The following is a 21,896-nucleotide window of genomic DNA, read 5'->3' as shown; positions in this document are numbered from 1 at the left end:
CGCCGAGGAAGGAGCCCCGCTCCGTCCGACACGTGACCTGTCGTAGGGCCCGCCGCGTTTCGCGCGCACCGCCGGTACTAGGCGCGCGTGCGCGGCGCCGTTGACGCATGCGCACTGGTGTCGAGCTGGGCAAAGCGGCGGTTCCCTGGGCGGCTGCGGGGTAGGGCGCGGGTGGCGGTGGGTCAGCGCCTCCACCTGGGACGTATTCCCTGACTCGAGGCAACGACGCCGACTGCATAAGGTGCGAACACCGAGCTCCGGGAGCCTGGGAGGACCTCTGGTGCTGGGGACTGAGGGGCGGGCGGGCGCCTGGGGCGGGCTCGCTGCGTGACCGGTGCCGGCGTCCAGCTTTCTCACTTTCCCAGCGGCGCGGTGCCGGAGGGCTCCCAGAGAGGGGCCCAGGAAGCGCCCACAGGCTGCCTTCGCTTGCCACGCTCCTCTCCTGCACGGCTCCGAGCCCGTGTAGTCAAGGAGGAAGCTGGTACAGAAAGGCTAAGGGACATACCCAGTGTCATCCAGCCCAGAGCCCAAGTCTCGGAACCGCCCGGATGAGGGGTGGGAGGTGGAGACCACTCGTTTAGGAGCCTTGGGGAGGGTCCTCAGCCGCAGCTGAACAGGGGAAGGGGTATCCTCAGACCACCTAGCGAACCTCCAGAGGCCCCTGTAGAGGCACAGAGGTCCCCGGAGCCAGGGAAGGGCGTGGGCTATGAGCCAGCAGTTGCCAGCGGAAACCTGGATGTGACGAGGGTGGGATTTGTGGCGAGTGGGAACTGTTTCTCCGCCAGTGAGTGCGGGAGAAGGTTCATAAGGTGACGCTGAGGAGTGGAGTGGCCTCAGTGGGTAACTGCCTGAGCTCCCTGTGGGCAGCCTGGTGTGACACAGGGTTCTGCCGAGGGTGGGGGAAGGGGCTGAAGCGCTGTGGTCGGTCTCTGAAGTAGAAGGCTGACCGACAGCAAAAGGGCCAAAGGAGGAGCCTTCAAAGCTCCTCCTTTCTGAAAGGGGCTTTATTGCAGACAGACATGCTCAGAAACCCAGGCAAGCCATGCACTTGGAACGCTTTCAGTCAGCTCGTGCGGCAACACAGGTGGGTACTGGACAGGCTGTGTGGGGCTGCAGGTGCTGGGCAGGGCCAGGGCGGGATGAGAGGATGAGGCTCTCAGCTGAAGGAGAGTGACAGGCGTGGACGTTGAGGTTACAGAGGAGAAGCGGTTCTGAGCTCAGCAAAGCCGGTGGGTCGGCTTTGAGTCTAAGTGTGGGGTGGGCCCTTCACTTGGCCGCGAGTCTCCAGAGCGATGGGGAATGACCCGGGGGGCAGAGGCACCTGCTGGCTCCTGACACCTTGGCTCTTTCCAGGAGCGTCAGCCCCATGCTGCTGCTGGCTCGGACACCCAAGGCTTTGCCCAGGCTCTGCCAGCTCGGGGTCCTAGCCCTCCCCAGGAGCCCAGAAGGCAAGGCCCTGCCTGTGAGGCGCCAGCTCTGGTCAAGGCAGGGCCAGCCCCAGGGCCCCGGGCTGCGGGCTCGGCTGCTGATCACTGCCTTGTTTGGGGCCGGGCTGGGTGGGGCCTGGCTGGCCATGAGGGCTGAGAAGGAGCAGGATCGGCAGCAGCGGCGGACAGAGGCCCTGCGCCAGGCAGCTGTGGGCCAGGGCGACTTCAGCCTGCTGGACCACTGGGGCCAGCCCCGCTGCAAAGCTGACTTCCGGGGCCAGTGGGTGCTGCTGTACTTTGGCTTCACCCACTGCCCGGACATCTGCCCCGAAGAGCTGGAGAAACTGGTGCGGGCGGTGCGGCAGCTGGAGGCCGAGCCGGGCCTGCCCCCCGTGCAGCCCGTCTTCATCACCGTGGACCCCGAGCGGGACGACGTGGCAGCCATGGCCCGCTACGTGCAGGACTTCCACCCGAGGCTGCTGGGCTTGACCGGCTCCACCGAGCAGGTGGCCCAAGTGAGCCGCAGCTACCGTGTGTACTACAGCGCAGGCCCCAAGGACGAGGACCAGGACTACATCGTGGACCACTCCGTGGCCATCTACCTGCTCAGCCCTGACGGCCTCTTCACGGACTACTACAGCCGGGCCCAGTCGGCCGAGCAGATCGCAGCCAGCGTACGGCGCCACATGGCCACCTTCCGCAGCGTCCTGCAATGAGCAGGTGTCAAAGGTGCAGCTGTGTGTGTGTGTGCGCCCACACTGTCCTGGGGGCCTCAGCACAGCTGGGCTGCAGGAGAGAGGCAGCCGCTTTCCCTGCACAGACCAACTTTGTTAATTAAGGCCGGGCAGGATGGCAACACCACTTTATTAGGCTGGGCCAGCCAGGAAGGGGGGACATGGGCAGGTGTGTGCCCAGCATCCTTGGGGGCCGGCCCCCAGGCCCACCACTGGTCCCTGACTCAGGGCTGGGCCATGGAAGGGGCCGTGTAGGTCTGGAAGCGCTTGTGGGCCCGCTGGTGTGTGAGCAGTCGCAGGGACATGGTGTCCACAGCTGCCTCCAGCCCCGGCTGCTGGCTGATCTCCACTGTGTAGTCGTTGGCCTGCAGGGACAAGGTGTCAGCAGAGTCCAGGCACCATTCCCTCCCAGGCCTCCAGGCTACTCACCAGCTGCAGAGAGGCCAGCAGGGAGCGACACACCTCGAAAGCAGGCTGGCCAGCCACCAGCTCTGCAAAGGGGCACCACTGGTTGAGCTGGCTGAACCTTGAGACCAGCTGGTCCCCATAAGTATGGATGTCAAAGGGCACCTGCTGCTCCTGTGGGGGAGGGGGGAAGTCAGGTCCTCAGGTGCCCCAGGAGGGCAGCAGGGCTCAGGCTGGCAAAGTCCGCCCATCCACCCACCTTACCTGCTGCTGGAGCAGGGGCTGGACGCTGTCCTCCCACTCCCGGACACGCTGGCCCAGCTCTGTCTCCTGGACAAACTTCTGCGAGGAGGTGATGAAGAGCTCCTGGGGGAGGACGGGGCTGCAGCCTTCTGTGGGGCCTGCCCCCAGCCCCCCGCCCACTCTGACCTCGGCCTACCACATTCCTTCGGACCAGCTCCTCATAACTCAGGGACACTGGCACGGCCTCTGCTTCTGGAAGGGGGCCAGCGAGGGGCATCTGTGAGCCGGGCGCCACACCCCTCCCCCAGCCTCAGCCCACACCTAGACCTACCGGGGTCTGCGGCTTTCCCAAGCTCTGCCCCCTCGGGCTCTACGTACTCCTCAGGTTCCAGAAAGTCATCTGCTGGAAGATGGAGCGCCCAGCGGGAGGCAGGTCAAGGAGCAGCAGGCCCTGAGCCCCCACCCCCACCCTCTGCAGAAGGCACCCACCTGCTGCCTCCAGGGAGTCCTCCAGGCGGTCCTCCTCAGGCCACAGCCCCTCCTCAGCCCTGGGCAGCCACGGCTCAGCCACCTGTGCAAGAGCATAGGTGACGGGGTTGCTGGATTCCTCCATGGGGTGGGGGAGCGTGGTGGGGTGGGGGTCAGATTGGCCGGTATTCACCTCCCTCCTCTGCAGCTTCCGGAGGGTCTCCAGTTGCTCCTTCACGTGCTTCCAATACAGAACCTCCATGTCTGCAGACAAAGACCTTATGAGGGACTCCCGCATCCTGCCTAGACCACTCCAGTCCACCCAGGGCCCTGGGCATCCCCACGCCAAGGGGCATTGGGCAGAGCATGGCGCCGTTACCCCTTAGAGCACACACAGGGTCCCAGCCTCACCAGCAAAGGATGGGCCTTTTCGCCGGCGTCTCCTGCTGTCAGCATGGTCGGCATCTGCAAGAGAGCACGGTCCGGTGGGTAGGAACTGAGCCAAGCTGAGCCCGTGGCCCCACCCGGCACTGGCATGCCCACGCACAGGTGGCCAGGTACCACTGGTGGAAGTCCTGCAGCTTGGTGGCACCCTTCCTCTTGCGTTTCTGTCCTGGAGCCTCCTCCACGCAGGCAGGCACAGAGTAGGGCCTCCCTGATGGCAAACGGACTGTGTCTCAGGCAAGGGAGCACGCCCCTGCCAGGCTCCCGCGGGTACAGGACACAGCTCACCACCCGTCGTGCCCCAGCACGCCTCGCCACAGATGCCATTTTGGACGTGTCCCTCCAACCAGTTACCTTTCTTGAAGGGCTTAGATTCCAGAGAGTTGAAGGGGTCCAGGCTCTGCCAGGGGTCTGGGGTCTCCTAAGCAGAGTACAAGCAGACACTGGGGGAGGGAGGATATGCACTTCCCCCAAAGCCCAACACCGAGTGCAGTGACAGCCAGGGAAGGACTGGCCACACTCAATGCAGGATCCCAGGGTGACACGCAAGGGCCTCAGGTGATAGGCGTGAAGAAGTGGGTGGTGGGGCCTCAAGCACACCCTGTCTCCCGGTGGGACCTATACCCCACCACCTCTCACCTTCAGCTGGGACAAGGGCTCCGGGACTTGTGGCCGCTCCCGCAGGGTACACCTCTTAGGCTGGGCAGTGCTCTGCAAAGAAACAGCCCTGGGGTGCTCCTCCTCCACCCAAGGCCCGTCCCCTCCACCCAAGGCCTCAGGACGTGGCAGCTCCACTCTGGGGGCAGAAAGTTCCAGCAGTGCAAAGGCTAAAAAAGTAAAACCTCCAGGAAAAACATCAGGAGAACAAACTAGTAACCTTGGAGTCATCAGGGAAAAACAGAAAAAGGAATAATATAGATATCCTTACATATCCCAGCCCAAATGAACAAATGTTAATCGTTTCTTGTGTCAACGTTTGTTTTTTAAGGACAGTCGGTTTCTTAGCTCTAGGCTATGCACAGGGCCCACCCTTTGGAGCTTTACAGCCCAGTTGCCATCCTGGGTGCTAGCTGGGAGAGGGAGAGGGCTGGCTAGGGGCACAGAATGTGGGACTGCCTGCCCTGGGTAGCAAGCATGGCCACCCCAGGGCCAGGACTTGCCCGGCTGACAGCTCAAGCTTTGCTGGCCTCAGTGTGGGTCCCACCTGCTGCAGGCTCCTCGGTTCCTGGGGCTGGAGAGAGACCTCGGGGTCTGTGACCTCAGGGAGCTCAGCCGCCCCCTCTGCATCCTCATCCTCACCCCCAACTCCGGGCACTGGACCTTCTGGAGAGGTGCCTGGGCAGGGGAGCAAGACATCTGTCAGCCCTGAGGAGCCCGAAGCCCAGACAGCAGGTGGGCTGCCCCTCTCAGGTTCATTCTTTACACCCAGAGAACGCAGCGGGGCATTTCATGCTCTCAATGTGCTACTGCCTTGTTTGGGTGCTTGTATTTCTTAGCTGCTACCTGTGTCTGCCCAGAAAGGATGGGCAGGTCCAAACCTCAGAGGCCAAGGATGGGCAGACAGCACCACAAATGCAGGTGTGGAGCAAGGCCTGGGTGCACAGGGAAGAGCACAAAGTCTGCCCCACCCCCACCTGCAGGTCCACCAGGGTGCTCTCTCCTTACCTGGCTCCTGGGAGATACTGGGCACAGGGCCTGGACTCCTGCACAGAGAGACTTCCATTGGCTGTTCCTCAGCCCTCCCAGCCTCTAGGAAAGAAGGGGGATTGGACAGGGTCAGCCCAGCTCCGCCCTCAGAGCCAGGGCCCAGGAGGGAGAGCAGAGCCTGTGTGCAGGACTCAGGCGCCTTGGGACTGAGCCGGCGGCACGCAGAGCAGGGCGGGGAACCAGCTCCAGCAGACCGGTCCTGGAGCAGGAGGCGGGAGGGAGGGCGGGAGTCTGGGACCAGAGCTGGTGGACACGGTACCCAACAAGGTGCTCAGCGCCGAAGACCCTTCCTTACCACCAAGTCCCCACATCCAAGCCCTCACCCGTCCTCGGCAGCAGTGTCTCCATAGACGACATGCCCACCGGCTCCAACATGAAGGCTCCTCTGGGGTGAGGGGTGCACGTGTTCATCCTGAAATCCTTCCGGCTGGCCAGTACCTCCCCCTGACAGCTGTGCTGGTGAAAACACAGCAGCTGCAGAGACCCTTCCCAGGCAGGCCTCGCCCTGCACCCCCACCCCACCCCCAGGCCCGTACCTGTACAGGGGGCTGGCATTCCTCTCCATTTCATCCAGAGCTACCAGGGCCATGGGCAGGAGGGGGACGATGAGGACCTCCTGCACAGAGGCCGAGAGTAGGTGAGCCACGACCATCGCTACATTCAGCTCCACACACACGGAGAGGGGCGCTCACAGAGGGGGCCTAGTCGGTTCTTAGATCCACCCCACCCACAGGGGCGGGGCACTCACGCTGGGGGCGTGGTCAGTCCTCAGATTCACGTTAGAACGGGAGTCAGGCAGGTCATCCAGCGACAGGAACTGTGGGGAGACAGAGCTCAGGAGCTGCGCCCTACGAGCACAGCTGGTGGGGGCCACGTACCCATAAGCCTTTACCTCGTCATCCGCCACCTCCTGGCGGGCCCCGGAGCCGGTGTCCCCACTTGCCCCGTTTTCCTGCACGGAGGAGAGCTGCTTGGCCCGCCTAGGAGAGAATCAACGTGGGGGTGTCCGGAAGGCGGCGGGGCCCTCCACAGCCGCACGCAGCCCTCCACAGGCCCCACCTCCTGGCTCGCGCCTCCAGTGCTCACCTCTTGCCAGAGATGAAATCAAGGGCCTGGTAGACCAGCGAGTACAGGTATTCCACCTGGCGACCGGAAGCAGGAGGTGAGGACACAGAAAGGAGGCCCACCCAAGATGCGCCATGGCCCTCCCCAGAGCCTTCCAAACCAGGCCTCGTGTACAGAGACGTCCAGCAGTCCCCTCCAAAACCTCCAGCAATTCGGCCACCAAAAGGACCTCTCCAACTGAACACGAGTGTCTGGTCAGAATTACTCTCGAGGCTGCAGCGTTCGTGCCTCCCACAACTGCCTGCGTGTGCGTGTCCACACTGCTCCCCCAGCGCCCCGCGCTGGCTCCTGTTCCTCCTGGAGGCTCAGCCCACTGCCTACAGACCTGTAGGAGTCACTGGGGGTCTCCGCCCTGAGCTGGGGGCCCCACGTTAGGATGAGGGTGAGGACTTGGAGATGCCGACCACAACACACAGCAGAAGGTGCATATGCTGCCGCCTCCGGGCTACTTCCTGTAGGATGGCCGCATGCAGGAGCACACGGGAACCCTCCCGGCCCTGCCTCTTGTTCGTGCACCAAAGGCTTACTGCCACGTCCAGTGCTCTGCACTGGACACCAGATACAGTGGTGAGCAAAAGACACATGGCTCCTGCCCGCACGGGTTCCATTTACTCGAAACAATCAACCTAACTTTTCCAAGTGTTTGCCTCCTATACAGGGCTGTGCTCCGTGCTTCAGCTCATTGAATCGGCATCAGGTGCCATTGGTATTCTCATCTGATACGAGACTAAACAGACTCAGAGAAATACAGGAACCTGGGTCAGCGGGTCCAGGATGCCCATCAGGGACCCATGAGCCCCGTGCTGCACCACCTCACAGAGCAACCGCTGACCACATGTGGCTACAGCAATTCAACTAAAATTACTAAAACTCAAAATTCCCAACTCTTAGTCACACCGGTCGCATTCCAAGGGCTCGGCAGCCACACGTAGCTGGCAGGCACACTGTATGACAGCAGACCACAGGCCCTTCAGGACCTCAGAAAGCCCCCCGGACAGAGCGGGTATATGGCCCGCCAGTGCCCAGGTCCTGAGCATGCTCGGCACCCACAGTGCCAGGTCTGCCTCCGCACATCTGTCAGCCGCCCGTCACCAGCTCAGCTCCTGTTCTGTGCTTTCAAAGTGACGTGTAGGCATTCCTTCTGAGGACAAATGCAGGATGTAGGAATCCGACTTCAAGGGCTAACCCAGGACCAAAATCAATGAAATCTTAGGCTGTGTTAATAACCTATGGTGCCCAGAGGCACATCCACCATGTCCTGGGCCAGGTAAACTGCATGGAAGTTACACCCCCTTGTCTGGTGTGGACCCCGTCCCTGAGCTCCCCACACTTATCTCCCACCCCCCAACCCGCCCCTTGGATCAGCGCTGTGGGATGGCTGGGGGAAGTCACCTCCACGCACCCACGCATCCCTGAAACAGAAAGGTGCGTGAATCCCCAGCAGGCTACCAAGCTTCCCAGTACTCTTTTATTTCGCATTCCCCTCAGCAAATATTCTGAACTTTCGCCAAATTCCACTCTCCAAATGGCCCATCCAGTAGCCGATTCTCAGCACTGACTTATATTCTCCACTCTGGAGGTTGGGACCTTGGCATCAGCTCCCCGAAACCCTGCGCCCCACTCCCGTCTCCCTCCCGTCTCCTGACAAGAGGCACCTTTTCCTTCTCTCAGGGCAGCCCGTGTCACCGTGTTCCTGATGAGGCCTTGCATATTTCTTCCAGGACTCTCACCCCTTTTCCTCTTCCTTCCTCCTTCCTCCCGCCCCCCACCTCCCCAGCTGCCCTTTTACCCTTCAGCTCCATGGTTTTCAATCCTTGCTATCACTGAGGATCCGTCAAGAAATCATCCCAGGGGTTCCGCCTTAACCAGTCTTAACCAGGGTAAGGTCCAGGCACTGGCAATTGCCTGGGTTGCAGCCTGGGCTCACAATGCAGCCTCAGTTACCGCCCAGTCTCTTTCCTTCCCTTTTCAATAAAGCTTCTTAAGAGGAGTCCGCTGGTTTTGTGTCCTTTCCTGCGTCTCAGTGTTCCTCTACCGACCACAGCCTGGCCCTTCACCAAAATCCCAGGGACCCAAGCGCAGGCCCAGCAGGAACTCAGAAACCTTTACGCCTGGGTCCAGTTCACTGAATTCAACACTCTGGGTCTTTTTTTTTCTCCCTGCAAATGCTCTCCTGGCTCTGAATTCCCCAAAAGGACATTTCCTTCACTGTCCTCTCTCGACTCCCTTCTTGCGGGCACTCCCTAATGCCGCCATCCTAGGTGCTCCCCGCACTTTCCTCTCACTCTCCAACAGGGTCCACGGACACTGTGGACCAGACGATCCTTTGCAGCATGGGATGTTAAGAAGCAGACCCTGCCATGTTAAATGCAAGCTTGTTCTTTGGTATTAAAAGGTGGCAAGGGATCCAGAAAGGAGACGGGTGAGCCTGCCACCTGGCCAGCGGGACGACAGACCCCGGTGGTCCTCAGCAACAAAGCACCAAGAACTGGGGCTGAGCCCACCTTCTTACTGTAGACACAGGCAGAGCCCTGGATCAATAGCGCTGCCTCAACGAAGTTCATCGTAGTTTTGCCTTCGTCAAAAGAAATGCAGATCTGGTCCAACTGCAAGACAAAATGGGGCAGTGGGAAGCAGAGTGCGTGCACTTCCCGGACAGCCCACCTTCCACCCGCCTCCTCCCAGCACCTCCGGCCAGGTGCCAGGTCACCATGAGCAGCCCTCAGACTGACAGCTCAGCTCTGCTTGGGGCTCACTTGCTGTCCATTGTTTTCAGAGGGTCTTTGGGATTCCCCCCTCCTTCCTAAAACCTTTGAGACCAGGTGTTTGGAAGAGGGAGACCCCTGCAGCGTGCCACCCACAGCCAGAGCTTCATGCCAGCTCCTCCCCACCCAAGTCAGGTCCAACTCGGACAGACTCCTGCAGATTACCCCTCACCCCGAGAGGGAGGGACACAGACAGAGACAAACACTGGGCTCAATCCTGTGAACAGACCTGCCCTGAAGCCCAGCATCTGTCACCTCTTAAGTGGCAGTGTCCCGATCACATGCCAGCGGTTCCCAAACCCACCCCGGCCAGCTCTCCTAAGCTGCAGGACCGCGTCTGTAGCTGCCCACCAGGTTCCTCTATCGAGACAGCCACACATCCCTACACGTCACCCCCACATGTCACCAGTTCTTCCCCACAGCCTGGCCCTTGTCCTGCACCCTCAGCCAACGGCACCTGAAGCCCTGACACGTGTCAAGTTCACTGCCTCTGCTCCATCTTCCTGGAACACCCCCCATAGCTGGCCCAGCGTGAACTCTGCTGCAGTCCCCCACAGACACGCCCCGGGGCTCCCTGCCACACTTCTGGGGTCTCTCCTCCCTCAGTGAAGTGTGAGCAGCGGAGGGTGAGCACAGCCTGAGCTTAGCACCTGGTGCTGCTGCCCAACAAACGATGAACGAAGTGGTGACGTCAGAGCTAAGCCACCAGAAACATGGCCAAACGTCTTTCTTCGCCACTTCCCAGGTGAAGGGAATGGCTTTTCTGGAAGAGCAACCACCACATAGGATTCTACTACTCAGGAAAACACGTCCAAAGCACAGGGTGTGCTGGGGAGCGAGGCGAGATACCAGGCACTATGGCGGCATAAAGAAGGCAGGAGTCTGGGAGGAAGCCGGCACTCTCGCTAACTCCTGCAGGACACAGGACCAGGGCAGCCAGGAAGTGCGAGCTTTCTGGGCGCTGGCCTGCAAGGAGGGCGTACAAAGGAGAGGGGGCTGGTCCACCCGGCCCGAGGCTGTCACTGAAGAGAAAGGCCGCCCCCTCGGCCCAAGGTCTGCGCACCCACTCGCAGGACCTCATGGTCCACTCTCCTTCGAATGTCTCTCAAATCACACTCCTAGGTCGGACCTCCCATCGGAGCCCAGACCTGATGTCCAACTGCCTTCTTCAAACACCACCTGGACAGTATAACCGAATTCAGACTGAACAGGCCTACACTGGACTCCAGCACCCCTCCCCAAACCAGCCTCCCAGAGCCCAGGGGCCTAACGCCTTCCTCCCTTCTCTCACCGCCCCTTAGTCCCCTCCAAGTCCTGCCCTGGGCTCCACCCGGACCTGACTGCTCCTCCCACTCTCTTCCTGCCAGGACGAGGCACTAACTGGGTTCTCCCAGCCCTCCACTTCCCTCCAGTGTATTCTTCACCAGTGCCTGTCTTAAGACATAAGCTGGATTACATCACTGTACTCAGAACTTCCCACACTGCCCAGGTTCCCTTTCCATTGACGCACACGCACACTCACACAGCACACACATGCACGCGCACACAGCGGTCACAGCTACTTCCAGGCCCTCCACTGAGCCAACGTGTTCCCACCTCAGAACCTTGGACCACCACTGTCTGAACCGGAACATTCTTCAGTTCACGACGACAAGGCAACTCCTTTAATCCCAAACAACATTCAGTCCCCCAATCAGAATCTTCATGGAACCCTCCACTTTCCTTTCAAACCACTCATCAGTCTGTGGTTACACAAAGACCCACAGGGTTGGGGGGGGGGGGGCCTCTGCTCTGCCCCAAGCTGGGCCTTTGACCACATCACGGAACCTCTCTGTAGAACTAGCACCTGGGCAATGGGGCTGCTGTAAGGATTAAATGAGATTAGACGTATGAAGCACACAAAACCGGGCTGGGTGAGCCAGCACCAAATGCGCAATGCGCCTACAACACCTGCAGTTGCTGCCTCAGGCTGCATCTCTCCGCGGGAGTGAAGCAGGGACTCCTGGGTGCTTGCCACTATGTTCTCAAGGTTTAACATGTTCTTGGTACATGACACTCAACAGCAATGAATAAATTAAGTAGATGAAAGAGGATAGCAACATGATAAGATCTTTTTTTAAAAAAAGAACATTCTGGTAGCTGTGTGGAAAATGAAACGAGAAGAAAGACAAAACTAGAGAACTCAGGGCTTCAGAGGGCAGAGAAGGTTTGGAAGAGCAGACATATGAAGCTGAGGGGAGCTGACCAAGCAAGGAACTAAAATTACCAGGCATTCCCAAGTACCCTGCTTGAGGTGGAAACCTGAATCCACAGTAGCCCCACCCAGCACACTTCTCTGCATTTTCTCAGCAGAGTGTGTCTCCAAGCAGAGGTCGATCATCAGATCAAGTGTTCATTTAACAAACAATTACTTCATACCTACTAAGTGCCGGACATTTTGTTCAGCAAAGAAGAGAGAGTACAAACATGGTCGCTGCCCTTGCAGAATTTACATTTTAGAGTGGAAAGAGACCACGAACAAGTAAACAAGTTAAAGAATAGCTTGTGATAAATATTCTAAAGTATGTATTTTAGACAGGGTGGTCAGCTGACATTTAAACTAAGACATAAAAGATAAGAAATTAGTCATAAAAAGACCTGGGTGAAGAATACTCCCCAGGAGGAACACAAAATATAAATGCCCTCGGTTAAAAATGAGCTCGGCTGTTGCAGGTTGACTGGCTCGAAAGAACAGGTGAAGATACAGAATGAAGGCTAAAACAGTAAGCAGGGGGCGGCCAGGCGGCTCAGTTAGTTAGCATGCTCTGAGCATCAGGGTTGCCAGTTCAACTCCCACATGGGCCAGTGAACTGCACCCCCTGCAACTAGATTGAAAATGGCAACTGGACTTGGAGCTGAGATGCACCCTCCACAACTTAGATTGAAGGACAACTTGACTTGGAGCTGATGGGTCCTGGAAAAAACACATTGTTCCCCAATAAAGTTTAAACAAAAATAAAACAGTAAGTAGGGCCAAATTCAGGGCAGGAAGTCCGGATTTCATTCTGAGAGCGATGGAAAGCCACTGAGGGGGTTTAGGCAGGGCAGTGCTGCAGCCTGATAATTTTTAAGTGTCACACTTGCTGCTGGATGGAACACAGATTGGATGGCACCAAAAACAGCAGTAGGACGCCTAGGAAGGAAGGTTTTACACGAATCTGAGACAGATGGTGGCCTGGACCACAGAAAAAGGAGAACAGATGAATTCAAATGAAACTCTGGTGGCATAAATTCTGGTGGTGAACTGGGTGTGGGTTTCACTACAATTGCTCTTAGCTTTCACCTTTGGTTGAATAGTGGTGCTATTTACCAAGGTCGGAAGGCTGGGATTTGAGCAGGAAAATAAAAAGCTCCACTTTAAATATATTAGATCTGAGATGCTTTGTGACATCTAAGTGGAATGTCAGATGAACAGCTGGATACACAAAACAGGGTAAGAGGGAAGCTATGGGACGGGGATATAAGCCTGGGAGCTCTCTTCATACAGTGATATTTAAAATCATGGGAATAAATGAGATTGTTGAGGGGAAATGTGTAAGAAGATGCTCAGGAACGCTCTGAGCAGCTCAACGCTGAGATTGCACAGGAAAGAAAAGGTAGGCGATGAAATGGGAAGAAAATCTGTAAACCAAAACCTGTTTCAAAAAGGAGGGAGTAGCCAACCCAACAAGTGCTGCTGAGGTGAATAAGATGACACTTTTAGTGTCCCCTGGATTTGATAGGGTGGAGGTCATTTTTGATCAAGAGCTGTCCAAGTGGACGGAGGAGTAAAAGTGAAGTGAAAAAGTGGAGCAAGGAGCTCCCTAAGGAGGGCTAGACACAGCTGTGAAATATAGAAGAAAGGTTCAGTGCTGACAGGATGAAACATGGCAGTAGCTTGAAACTGGTCTGAAAATCCAACATAGAAATCCTTCTGGTCAATAATATCGTAATAATGATGTATGCTGACAGATGGTTACCACACTTATTGTGAACACTTCCTAAAGTATATAAATGTTAAATTACTATGTTGTACACCTGAAAGTAATATAATGTATGTCAATTATAATTTTAAAAAAAAAGTAAATCCCTCTTACATCGTGATTCAGGATCTCTCAAACACCCAAAATTCTATCCTATTACATTAGAGAAAAATGCTGGTCATCACCCAGTAAGTAGATTGATTTCATGGCTCATAATGGGTAGCGACCTGTAATGACAGCTCCGGGCTAATTTAATAAGGGATGATTTCGGGAGGCAGCGATGGAGTTGGGGAAAAGGAAACGCGCCTGAGAATGATCGCGGCCAGAGCGTCGGATGTACACAAACCAGGAGGCGGCGAGGCCGCCAGCAGCCCCCGGCCCGGCGCCCCGCCTGCCCAGCGCCACTCCCCCGAGGCGGCCCTCACCTCCTCCAGATATTCGCCCAGCTGGGCCGCCACGTCCACCTCCCAGTTCTTGGTGAGGTCGCGGATGGGCTGCAGAAGATGCGCGAAGCGCGCCTCCACGTCCTCCATGTCCGGGAGGGGCCGGGGCGGCCCAGTAACCGCAGCGCAGGCTTCCAGGGGGCCAGGGTATCAGCCCGCCACCAGTTCTGGCGCCATTTTGCTGTTCCCGCCCAGGAAAGTACGTAGCGCGAGGCGCCGCGCGCACACCTATGACGTACCGGCCAAGGCCGGCGTGGAGCGAACCCGGGCGCTGCGCGGCAGACGTTCGCCGTAAGGGCCGCTGGAGGCGGGGCAGGCGCGGGGGCGGGGCGTGTGCTGGAGGCGGGGCGGGGCCAGGCTGGGGCGGGGCTTGCAGTTGGACAGACGCGCGGGCGCCTGTCCAGCGGGCCGCGTAGCGGACATGGCGGGCTCCCGGCTCCCGCGGCAGCTGTTTCTCCAGGGCGTGGCCGCCGTCTTCTTGTTCGCCTTCGCTTCCCTCTACACACAGATCCCGGGTGAGGGCGCCGAGCGGGGACACCCCCCAACCCGTGCCCTGTGCGGTGTCATCTCCCCACCCGACACTCCGCTGTCTTGGGGCGGGAGTGAGGGCCAGGCCTTGATGTGTGGGGTAGGGGGCTGCGGTTCGTGTCCTGCGGGCCGCAGGGTTTGCGGGGTAGGAGATAAAGCTCTGACCTCGAGGAGATTGGAACTGGGCTCTGCCGGGTGGGAGATCCTGGCCTGGAGAGTCTGGGTAGGCCTACTGGGGCCTAACCTGGGGGGAAGTGGGCGGTCAACAGGTTCTGACTTGTTGGGGGTAGGGTCTGCACATCCTGCTCTGGGGTGGGGGGCGCTGCAGGTCTTGACCTGAGGAGGCGGATAGGTGCGGGGAGTCTAGCCTTCCAGGGCAGCGTCCAGGGCTTGGCCCTGACATGCCCTCCCACAGGCCTATATGGCTCCGACGGCATCCTACCTGCACGGAGGACCCTGCGGCCCGAGGGCAAGGGGCGCTGGCAGCAGCTGTGGGAGGTCCCGACGCTGCTGTGGGAGGCACCGCGGCTGGGACTGGACACAGCACAGGGCCTGGAGCTGCTGAGCCTCCTGGGCTCCCTGCTGGCTCTGGGCGCCCTGCTGCTGCGCCGGCTGTGCCACCCCCTCACCTACCTGCTACTCTGGGCTGCCTACCTGTCAGCCTGCCAGGCAAGTGGGGGCTGCCTGCTGCCAACCAACCCACCCCAGCCCCATTCGCCCCCCACGCTTCCCCGTCTCTCGTTGTCTGCCTCCCCAGCTGTCCAGCCCCTGCTCCCTGACAGCCCTTCTCCCTGCAGGTGGGCCAGGTGTTTCTGTATTTCCAGTGGTGAGTGACTGTTGGGTGTGGGCCTGCAGGAGGCGGGGGTGGGGCAGGGTGTGCCTGCCTGTCCCAGGAGGACCCTGTGACGGGGCATCTTGATGGGGGGGCCCTTGTGCTCTTCCTACTCCCTGTAGGGACTCCCTGCTCCTGGAGACTGGCTTCCTGGCCGTGCTGGTGGCCCCTTTGAGGCAGCCGCCCCAGGGCGGGCTGGCAAGGGCCTCGCCCCACGAAGGCCTCCCCTTCTGGCTCGTGCGCTGGCTGCTGTTTCGCCTCATGTTCGCCTCGGGTGTGGTCAAGCTGACCAGCCGTTGCCCTGCGTGGTGGGGGCTCACCGGTGAGGGTCTCAGACTGGACATGGGGCATTCTTGGAGGCTCTGCCCAGCCCTGATTGCCCACCGTCACCTGCAGCCCTCACCTACCACTACGAGACGCAGTGCCTGCCCACGCCTGCTTCCTGGTTTGCCCACCACCTGCCCGTCTGGCTGCACAGGCTGAGCGTGGTGGCCACCTTCCTCATTGAGGTCGCGATGCCCCCTCTGTTCTTCGCCCCGGCTCGCCGCCTGCGCCTGGCTGCCTTCTACTGCCAGGTGGGTGGGGACCCATGCCTCAGGGAGACGGGGACATGGTTTTCCTCCACACTACCCAGTGGGTCCCATCAGGGACAGGGTAGTCAGGAAGGCTTTAGGCCAAGGGATGCGTTAACTCAACGTGAAGATGTGCCTGGGGGCAGGGCACTGCCTCGCTGGAGGGTGTGAGTGGGGCAGGAAGGGTGCTGAGTGTGGGTGTTCTCCCGGTGGTGCTGGGGAGTCATGGGAGTCATGACAGAGGGAGCGGGAACAGACAGAGGCCAGGGGGTGTCGAAGAGGGGCAGGGTGCCTGCAGGAGGACCCAGGCATGGGCTGCAGGCCCTGACGTGCCTAGGCAGGGGCTCTGAGTGTGGGCCGTCCCCAGGTCTTGCTGCAAGTTCTGATCATCACTACGGGCAACTATAACTTTTTCAACCTGCTCACCCTGGTGCTCACTACCGCCCTCCTGGATGACAAGCATCTGGCTGCCGAGACTGGCAACAGCCTCTGCAAAAAGACACCCACCTGTGAGTGACAGCCAGCCATACTCACCCTGCTGCCCACCAGGGCATGTTATTCCCTCCAAACCCCTCCAGGTGACCTCTGCTGTGGCTCTACCGCAGCCCCAGGCTGCTGCCCTGCAGCCCTGTTCCCAGCTCACCCCTAACTACCTTGCCCTACAGTCTGGCCCAAGGCCCTGCTGACCTTGCTGCTGGAATTGGCCGTTGGTGGGCTGCTGGCCTACGGCACCGTGCACTACTTTGGCCTGGAGGTCGACTGGGAGCAGCACACTGTCCACTCCAGAACCAGTGAGTGCCCACTGGGCCCCGGGGGCAAGGGCTGGCCCACCCCTCCTCACACCCCCTTCCTTCCACAGCCTTCACCTTCCACCAGTTCTCCCAGTGGCTGAAGATGGTGACCCTGCCCACCATGTGGTTGGGGGCAGCCTCCCTCACCTGGGAACTGCTGACAGCCCTCTGGAGGTGTGTGATGAGGCCGGAGGGGGAGGGAGATAGAGCTGTGCAGAGCAGGGCTGACTGCACTCCCATCCCCCGCCCCCCAGGTGGACCCAGGTGCAAGGATGGCTGCAGAAGATCTGGGCTGCCATCCAGCTGTCCATCTTTGGCACTGCCACGGTGGCCTTGTTCACAATCAGCCTGGTGGGTAGCACTTCACAAAGGGCAGGGGGAAGGGGCTGGAGGGGCAGCACTGAGCCTCTGCCCACCGGTCCCCAGGTGCCATACTCCTACATGGAGCCCTCCACCCATGGGCGCCTCTGGACCGGGGCCCATCGCCTCTTTGGCACTGTGGAGCACCTGCAGCTGGCCAACTCCTATGGCCTCTTTCGCCGGATGACTGGTCTAGGTGGGCGGCCTGAGGTAGTGCTGGAGGGCAGCTACGACGGGCACCACTGGACGGTGAGCTCTGCCACAGGCCCCTGCCTGGGCAGTCTGGCAGGCTCCATGCACCGGGGAAACCCATGGACTTGAAGTTGGGGGGAGAAGGGGGGTCCCGTGTCCAGCTGCCCTCCTGAACCCAGCTGGGCTCGCAGGAGATCGAGTTCATGTACAAGCCAGGGAACGTGAGCCGGCTGCCCCCCGTCGTGGTGCCCCACCAGCCGCGCCTTGATTGGCAGATGTGGTTCGCGGCCCTGGGCCCACACACGCACAGCCCCTGGTTCACCAGCCTGGTCCTCTGCCTGCTGCAGGGCAAGGAGCCTGGTGAGGCCCGGGGCAGAGGGGTGGGGCAGAGCTTGCCGGAGGGGCGGGGCTTGTGGGCGGGGCTGAAGGCGCTACCAGAGGAGTTGAGCCTCCCCTCCCCCACAGTGATCCGCCTCATCCAGAACGATGTGGCCAGGTACCCCTTCCACAAGCAGCCGCCCACCTTCGTGCGGGCCCAGCGCTACAAGTACTGGTTCTCACAGCCTGGGGAGCAGGGGTAAGGCTGGGGCGCCGGCAGCGTGCGGGGGCCTGGGTTCTGGCACCCCCTGAATGCCCCTTCCTGTTGCAGCCGGTGGTGGCGACGCCAGTGGGCTGAGGAATTCTTCCCGGCTGTGTCGCTAGGAGACCCCACGCTGGACATGCTGCTCAGGCAGTTTGGCCTCCAGGTAGGGAGGCATTAGCCAGGCTGGGGGAGGTGACAGGGGTGACCTCTGCCTACAGGGACGACCCCCATGGACCCTCCTTAATCCTGCCCCAACAGGACAAGAGCCCACCCCGGACACGCAGCTCCAGCAATACCCTTGCCCAGGCCCTCCTCTGGGTACGGAGACAGCTATCTCCCCTGGAGGCCCCCATTCTGCTCTGGGGGCTCATCTTCACCGTGGGGGCCATTAGGGTCATGCAGGCTCTGCTGGGGCCCCGTCCCTCCCGGTCCCCCCCTCCAGCCAGGGAGGAGAAGCACAGGCCAGCAGCCAAGGACTCGGGAGTTGCCCCATCCCCCACCAACAGCAGCAGCGGTTCCCAGACGCCCCGGCGGAGAAAGTAGCATGTTCGGTCAGCCATGTGTCCCAGGTGGGCCCGGTCCCGGCTCGTCTCTGGCCTTCTGGAGCGGGACATGGCCCAGCCACCCGTGCCTTAGCCAGCTGTCCTGGCAGACGCAGGTTGGGGTGCTGGCCTCAGGGCACACTCTGGCTGCCCTGGTGCTTCAAGGGTCCACTTGTCCCCTGCCAACCATATCTCTGCTGGGGCCACCCTCTGCCTGGGCGTCAGCCCTGGATGTGGTGTGTGACCAGCTCAGGGTCCTTCCCAAGACGTTGTAATCAGGGCTGCGGGAGGTCAGAGTCTGATGGCCCAGCACCTGCACACGGGTAGAGGCCCGGAGGGTCATGCAGGTTCCGGAACCAATAAAGGCGGCTGTTTTTGACGTGTGCCTAACGTTTCCTCCCTACCATGGAGGCCTGAGGGCAGTGGCCCTCCCCGCCTCTGGCAGTGGACACAGCCCAGTGCTGCCCGGTATCACTGACCTGGCCTCTTGGATGTCTTCGCTCTCCTCAATGTTCCCCTCCATAAAGTGGACACAAGGACTGGCCTGGCCTCACTCGAGGCCCTGAGCCTCAGGCCCGCACAGTCTGGCCCACCTGTCAGCTCCACATATCAAGGCTTTGAGGCCAGTCACAGAATGCAAGGCCTGGAGCCACCTGAGGGCCAGAGAACTCCCCAGACCTGGCCCCTTCTCTCCTGCTCCCGCTTCCTCATCTCAGGAAGAGCTGAAGGGTCAGAGGCCTGGCGCAGGGGAGGGGCAGGCAGGTGGGTTTGCACCACAGGTGCCAGTGCCTGGTCAGGGAAGCACTGAGCAGGTCCACAGAGGGAAGACCTGGTGTCAGCGGGGAGGAATGGACGCGAGGTGGGGACGGGGGTAAGTGGATCGGTCCACCGCCTGGAAAGGTTGTTGTCCAAGTGTCCATTTGAGGTGTGGTTGTCAGTCCATAGGCCACGGCCACCCATGGGAACTTGTAGCACGGCCTCCCCTGCCCATGTGCCCCAAGGACAGCGCACCATTGTGCCCAGTTCCTCTCCCCACACTCCTGACCCTTCTCTGATCACTCAAACGGACAGAGCTCAATGCCTGGCCTGTGCCCACAGCAATTCATGACAAATGGACCTGTGACATGCACTTTCGGATGTCTGCAAAGGTGCTCTCACACGTGGGTTAAATGATCTATAAGCTGCCTTTAGGCTTAAATAATACAGTGATATATCTAAAATTCAAAAACCTGTCCTTTTTCACCGGCTTTCAAACTCAGTTCATGAATCTCTCTTGGGTTTTTTGTTTTCTGCTACAGTTTTCTTGAGATATAGTCCACATGCCATATAATCCACCCACTGAAGTGCACAGTTCAGTGGCCTGCAGTAAATTCACAGTTGTGTATCTGTCACCACAGTCCATTTTAAAACCTTTTCGTTACCTCAAGAAGAAACCCCGCTCACTTTAGCTGGCATCTTCTAAGCCCTCCCCACCCCATGCCTGGGCAACCACTCATCTACTTTCTGTCTCTAGGGAGTTACGTGTTCTGGACACTTCATATAAATGTAATCATACAATTTGTGGCCTTATATGAAGTCTGACAAGTTTGCAAACTCATCCTAGAAAAAGTCCTACATACCTCACTGCTGAATATCACTATGGTCACCTTCAAAGTCCTCCCCTTGGGAAACTGCACCGATGCCAGCACCTAGTCCACCCTTCAAAGCAATTTTGGAACTCTTTTCTGGAATGGCCATTAGAGCTGTCGTTGTATTACCTTTGATGTCCTGAGTGTCATCAAAATGTCTTCATTTCAGTATTTCCTTTATCTTCAGGTAAAGAAAGAAGTCACTGGGGGCCAGATCAGGTGCATAGGGAGGGTGTTCCAATACAGTTATTTGTTTACTCACTAAAAAGTCCCTCACAGACAGTGCCACGTGAGCTGGTGCATTGTGATGCAAGAGCCATTAATTGCTGGTGAAAAGTTCAGGTGGTCTAACTTTTTCACACAGCCCTCTCAGCACTTTCAAATAGTAAACTTGGTTAACTGTTTGTCCAGTTGGTACAAATTCTTTTTTTTTTAATCATAATTTTTTCCTGTTCTTTTTTTTTTTTTAAGATTTTTATTGGGTAATTGGGGGAGGGGAACTGCACTGGGGAATCGGGGAAGGGGAACAGACAAATTGCTGTCATTTTGTTCTTCAGTCTAGTTGTGGAGGACGTTGCTTCACTGGCCCATGTTGGTATTGTGGATCATTGCACTCTTCCCGCGTGAGGCAGATTGGTCACTGGCCTCTGGATGGCCGCTCACAGCGGCTCTTGACAGCTCACGCTGGCTGCCAGCCACTCACGGTAGCTTGTGGCAGCCCACTGCAGCAGGGGCTGCAGCCTATACCGTCGCAGGCAACTGACGGCAGCCCAGCTCCAGGTCGAGCCGTTGTTCACCATCTTAGCTGTAGAGGGCACAGCGTCACTGGCCCACATATGGGATCCAAAACAGGGCCCTGCTCCTCAGAACTGGCATACCAAGCCAGCTCTTAACCAACGCGCCACTCGGCCGGCCCAGTTGGTACAAATTCTTAATGAATAATCCCTCTGATAGCAAAAAAGGTTAGCAACATTGTTGCAATAAATTTGCCAACTTAATTGTCAGACCTTCATATATTTGGCTTCTTTCACATAGCATAATGTTTTTAGAGTACATTCATGTGGTTCCATGTATCAGAACTTCATTCGTTTTCATGGCTAAATAATATTCCATGGAACATTTATACTGCATTTTGTTTGTGCATTTATACATTGGTAGGCACTTGGGTGGTTCCCACCTCTTGGCTGTTGTGAATAAGTTGCTGTGAAAATCGGTGTACAAGTGTCTTTTTTGAGTCCCTGCTCTCAGTTTTCTTGGGTTCTTAACGATCGCACCACTCGGCTGGCCCTAAATGAAGAAATTCTTTACTTATTAATTTTATTTAACATAAAATAAACTCATAACATGTTACAATAATAAACTTTTAAATAGAAAATAACTATTTCCAAAAATATTAAGTGTGGAGTGGTATAGTTTGTTTTTTAATCAAATATTTTATTTGAAATGTAACGTGGTACTTTTCAGAGCATTGCAGCACACTGCTTTTGAGGCTTCTGATTGAACTGTACCTTTCTGCATTGCTTAGTGGATGGTTGGTTTTAGGGTTGATTTTTTTTTTTTTTGAAGAAGCAATTTGACCAAGTTGACAAGTCATTGTGTGTGTGTGTGTGTGTGTCTGTGTGTGTGTGTGTGTCTGTAATTATGGCCAGAGTTACACATTTAAAAAAATAAATATAAGGGCTGGCCGAGTGGCTCAGTTGGTTAAGAGCTCACTCAAGAGTGTGAGCTCTGAGCAACAGGGTCACTGGTTCGATTCACCGCCTGAGCTGAGCTGCGGCTGAGTTGCCAACAGGTGGCAGGATGGCTCAGCTAAAAAAACAAAACAAAACTGGAGCATGGCCAGAAAGGGAGGAATAACACTCTAGATCAGCGGTTCTCAACCTGTGGGTCGCGACGCCTTTGGGGCTCGAATGACCCTTTCACAGGGGTCTCCAGGTACTCGCATGTGGGCGTATCTGCATGTGGGCCTGGAGACGGATAGAGGAACGGTGTCTCGGTTCCTAAGATCATCAAAAATATGTGTTTTCCGATGGTCTTAGGCAACCCCTGTGAAAGGTTGAGAACCGCTGCTCTAGATAGTGACAAATTACTCTTTTTGCAAGATGC

The 21,896-nt window shown here is 58.1% G+C and overlaps 3 protein-coding genes across 9 annotated transcripts; 2 read left to right on the top strand and 1 right to left on the bottom strand.

Annotated features, from left to right (window-relative positions):
* The first annotated feature begins 19 nt into the window (after positions 1–19).
* On the top strand, positions 20–2,175 carry SCO2 (synthesis of cytochrome C oxidase 2). 3 transcript variants are annotated; one of them, XM_019668587.1, is made up of 3 exons: positions 20–241; positions 1,018–1,084; positions 1,354–2,175. In XM_019668587.1, exons 2-3 carry the CDS (start codon positions 1,020–1,022, stop codon positions 2,141–2,143), a joined length of 855 nt encoding a protein of 284 aa, XP_019524132.1. In that variant the 5' UTR covers positions 20–241; positions 1,018–1,019; the 3' UTR covers positions 2,144–2,175. The 3 variants fall into 3 exon arrangements, with proteins under 3 accessions (XP_019524132.1, XP_019524130.1, XP_019524133.1); XM_019668585.1 differs by having other exon boundaries at positions 1,014–1,084; XM_019668588.1 differs by having other exon boundaries at positions 1,000–1,084.
* Positions 2,176–2,272: 97 nt separating this feature from the next.
* NCAPH2 (non-SMC condensin II complex subunit H2) lies at positions 2,273–13,976 on the bottom strand. 4 transcript variants are annotated; one of them, XM_019668570.1, is made up of 20 exons: positions 13,745–13,976; positions 9,058–9,159; positions 6,515–6,570; positions 6,321–6,408; positions 6,177–6,245; positions 5,965–6,044; positions 5,752–5,879; positions 5,387–5,470; positions 4,926–5,056; positions 4,361–4,432; positions 4,076–4,142; positions 3,825–3,932; positions 3,689–3,742; positions 3,471–3,541; positions 3,299–3,380; positions 3,141–3,212; positions 3,006–3,061; positions 2,831–2,932; positions 2,591–2,740; positions 2,273–2,526 (listed from the first exon to the last, which is right to left on the bottom strand). In XM_019668570.1, exons 1-20 carry the CDS (start codon positions 13,850–13,852, stop codon positions 2,386–2,388), a joined length of 1,821 nt encoding a protein of 606 aa, XP_019524115.1. In that variant the 5' UTR covers positions 13,853–13,976; the 3' UTR covers positions 2,273–2,385. The 4 variants fall into 4 exon arrangements, with proteins under 4 accessions (XP_019524115.1, XP_019524116.1, XP_019524117.1 ...); XM_019668571.1 differs by having other exon boundaries at positions 3,141–3,209; XM_019668572.1 differs by lacking the exon at positions 13,745–13,976 and adding an exon at positions 7,604–7,694 and having other exon boundaries at positions 9,058–9,147.
* Positions 13,977–14,115: 139 nt separating this feature from the next.
* On the top strand, positions 14,116–18,541 carry LMF2 (lipase maturation factor 2). 2 transcript variants are annotated; one of them, XM_019668568.1, is made up of 14 exons: positions 14,116–14,277; positions 14,706–14,959; positions 15,088–15,116; positions 15,245–15,444; positions 15,519–15,697; positions 16,062–16,203; positions 16,360–16,485; positions 16,554–16,659; positions 16,740–16,836; positions 16,912–17,094; positions 17,229–17,397; positions 17,503–17,614; positions 17,687–17,783; positions 17,879–18,541. In XM_019668568.1, the coding sequence occupies exons 1-14, from the start codon at positions 14,184–14,186 to the stop codon at positions 18,161–18,163; spliced, it is 2,073 nt and encodes a 690-aa protein (XP_019524113.1). In that variant the 5' UTR covers positions 14,116–14,183; the 3' UTR covers positions 18,164–18,541. The 2 variants fall into 2 exon arrangements, with proteins under 2 accessions (XP_019524113.1, XP_019524114.1); XM_019668569.1 differs by having other exon boundaries at positions 14,118–14,277; positions 14,952–14,959.
* Positions 18,542–21,896: the final 3,355 nt, after the last annotated feature.

This window comes from Hipposideros armiger, unplaced genomic scaffold, assembly GCF_001890085.2.
Source record: "Hipposideros armiger isolate ML-2016 unplaced genomic scaffold, ASM189008v1 scaffold_530, whole genome shotgun sequence".
Lineage (NCBI taxonomy): Eukaryota > Metazoa > Chordata > Mammalia > Chiroptera > Hipposideridae > Hipposideros > Hipposideros armiger.
This window is presented reverse-complemented; position numbering and strand designations above follow the sequence as displayed.

What these genes read in the sequence shown, in the direction of transcription:
- SCO2 (XM_019668587.1), top strand. Translation starts at nt 1,020, where the DNA reads ATGCTCAGAAACCCAGGCAAGCCATGCACTTGGAACGCTTTCAGTCAG. An exon ending in CAGCTCGTGCGGCAACACAG is followed by an intron (nt 1,085 to 1,353) that starts GTGGGTACTGGA and finishes GGCTCTTTCCAG; the next exon opens with GAGCGTCAGCCCCATGCTGC.
- NCAPH2 (XM_019668570.1), bottom strand. Translation starts at nt 13,852, where the DNA reads ATGGAGGACGTGGAGGCGCGCTTCGCGCATCTTCTGCAGCCCATCCGC. An exon ending in GATTTCATCTCTGGCAAGAG is followed by an intron (nt 6,409 to 6,514) that starts GTGAGCACTGGA and finishes ATTCTCTCCTAG; the next exon opens with GCGGGCCAAGCAGCTCTCCT. An exon ending in ATCTAAGCCCTTCAAGAAAG is followed by an intron (nt 3,933 to 4,075) that starts GTAACTGGTTGG and finishes GTTTGCCATCAG; the next exon opens with GGAGGCCCTACTCTGTGCCT.
- LMF2 (XM_019668568.1), top strand. Translation starts at nt 14,184, where the DNA reads ATGGCGGGCTCCCGGCTCCCGCGGCAGCTGTTTCTCCAGGGCGTGGCC. An exon ending in GTGTTTCTGTATTTCCAGTG is followed by an intron (nt 15,117 to 15,244) that starts GTGAGTGACTGT and finishes TACTCCCTGTAG; the next exon opens with GGACTCCCTGCTCCTGGAGA. An exon ending in CACTGTCCACTCCAGAACCA is followed by an intron (nt 16,486 to 16,553) that starts GTGAGTGCCCAC and finishes TTCCTTCCACAG; the next exon opens with CCTTCACCTTCCACCAGTTC.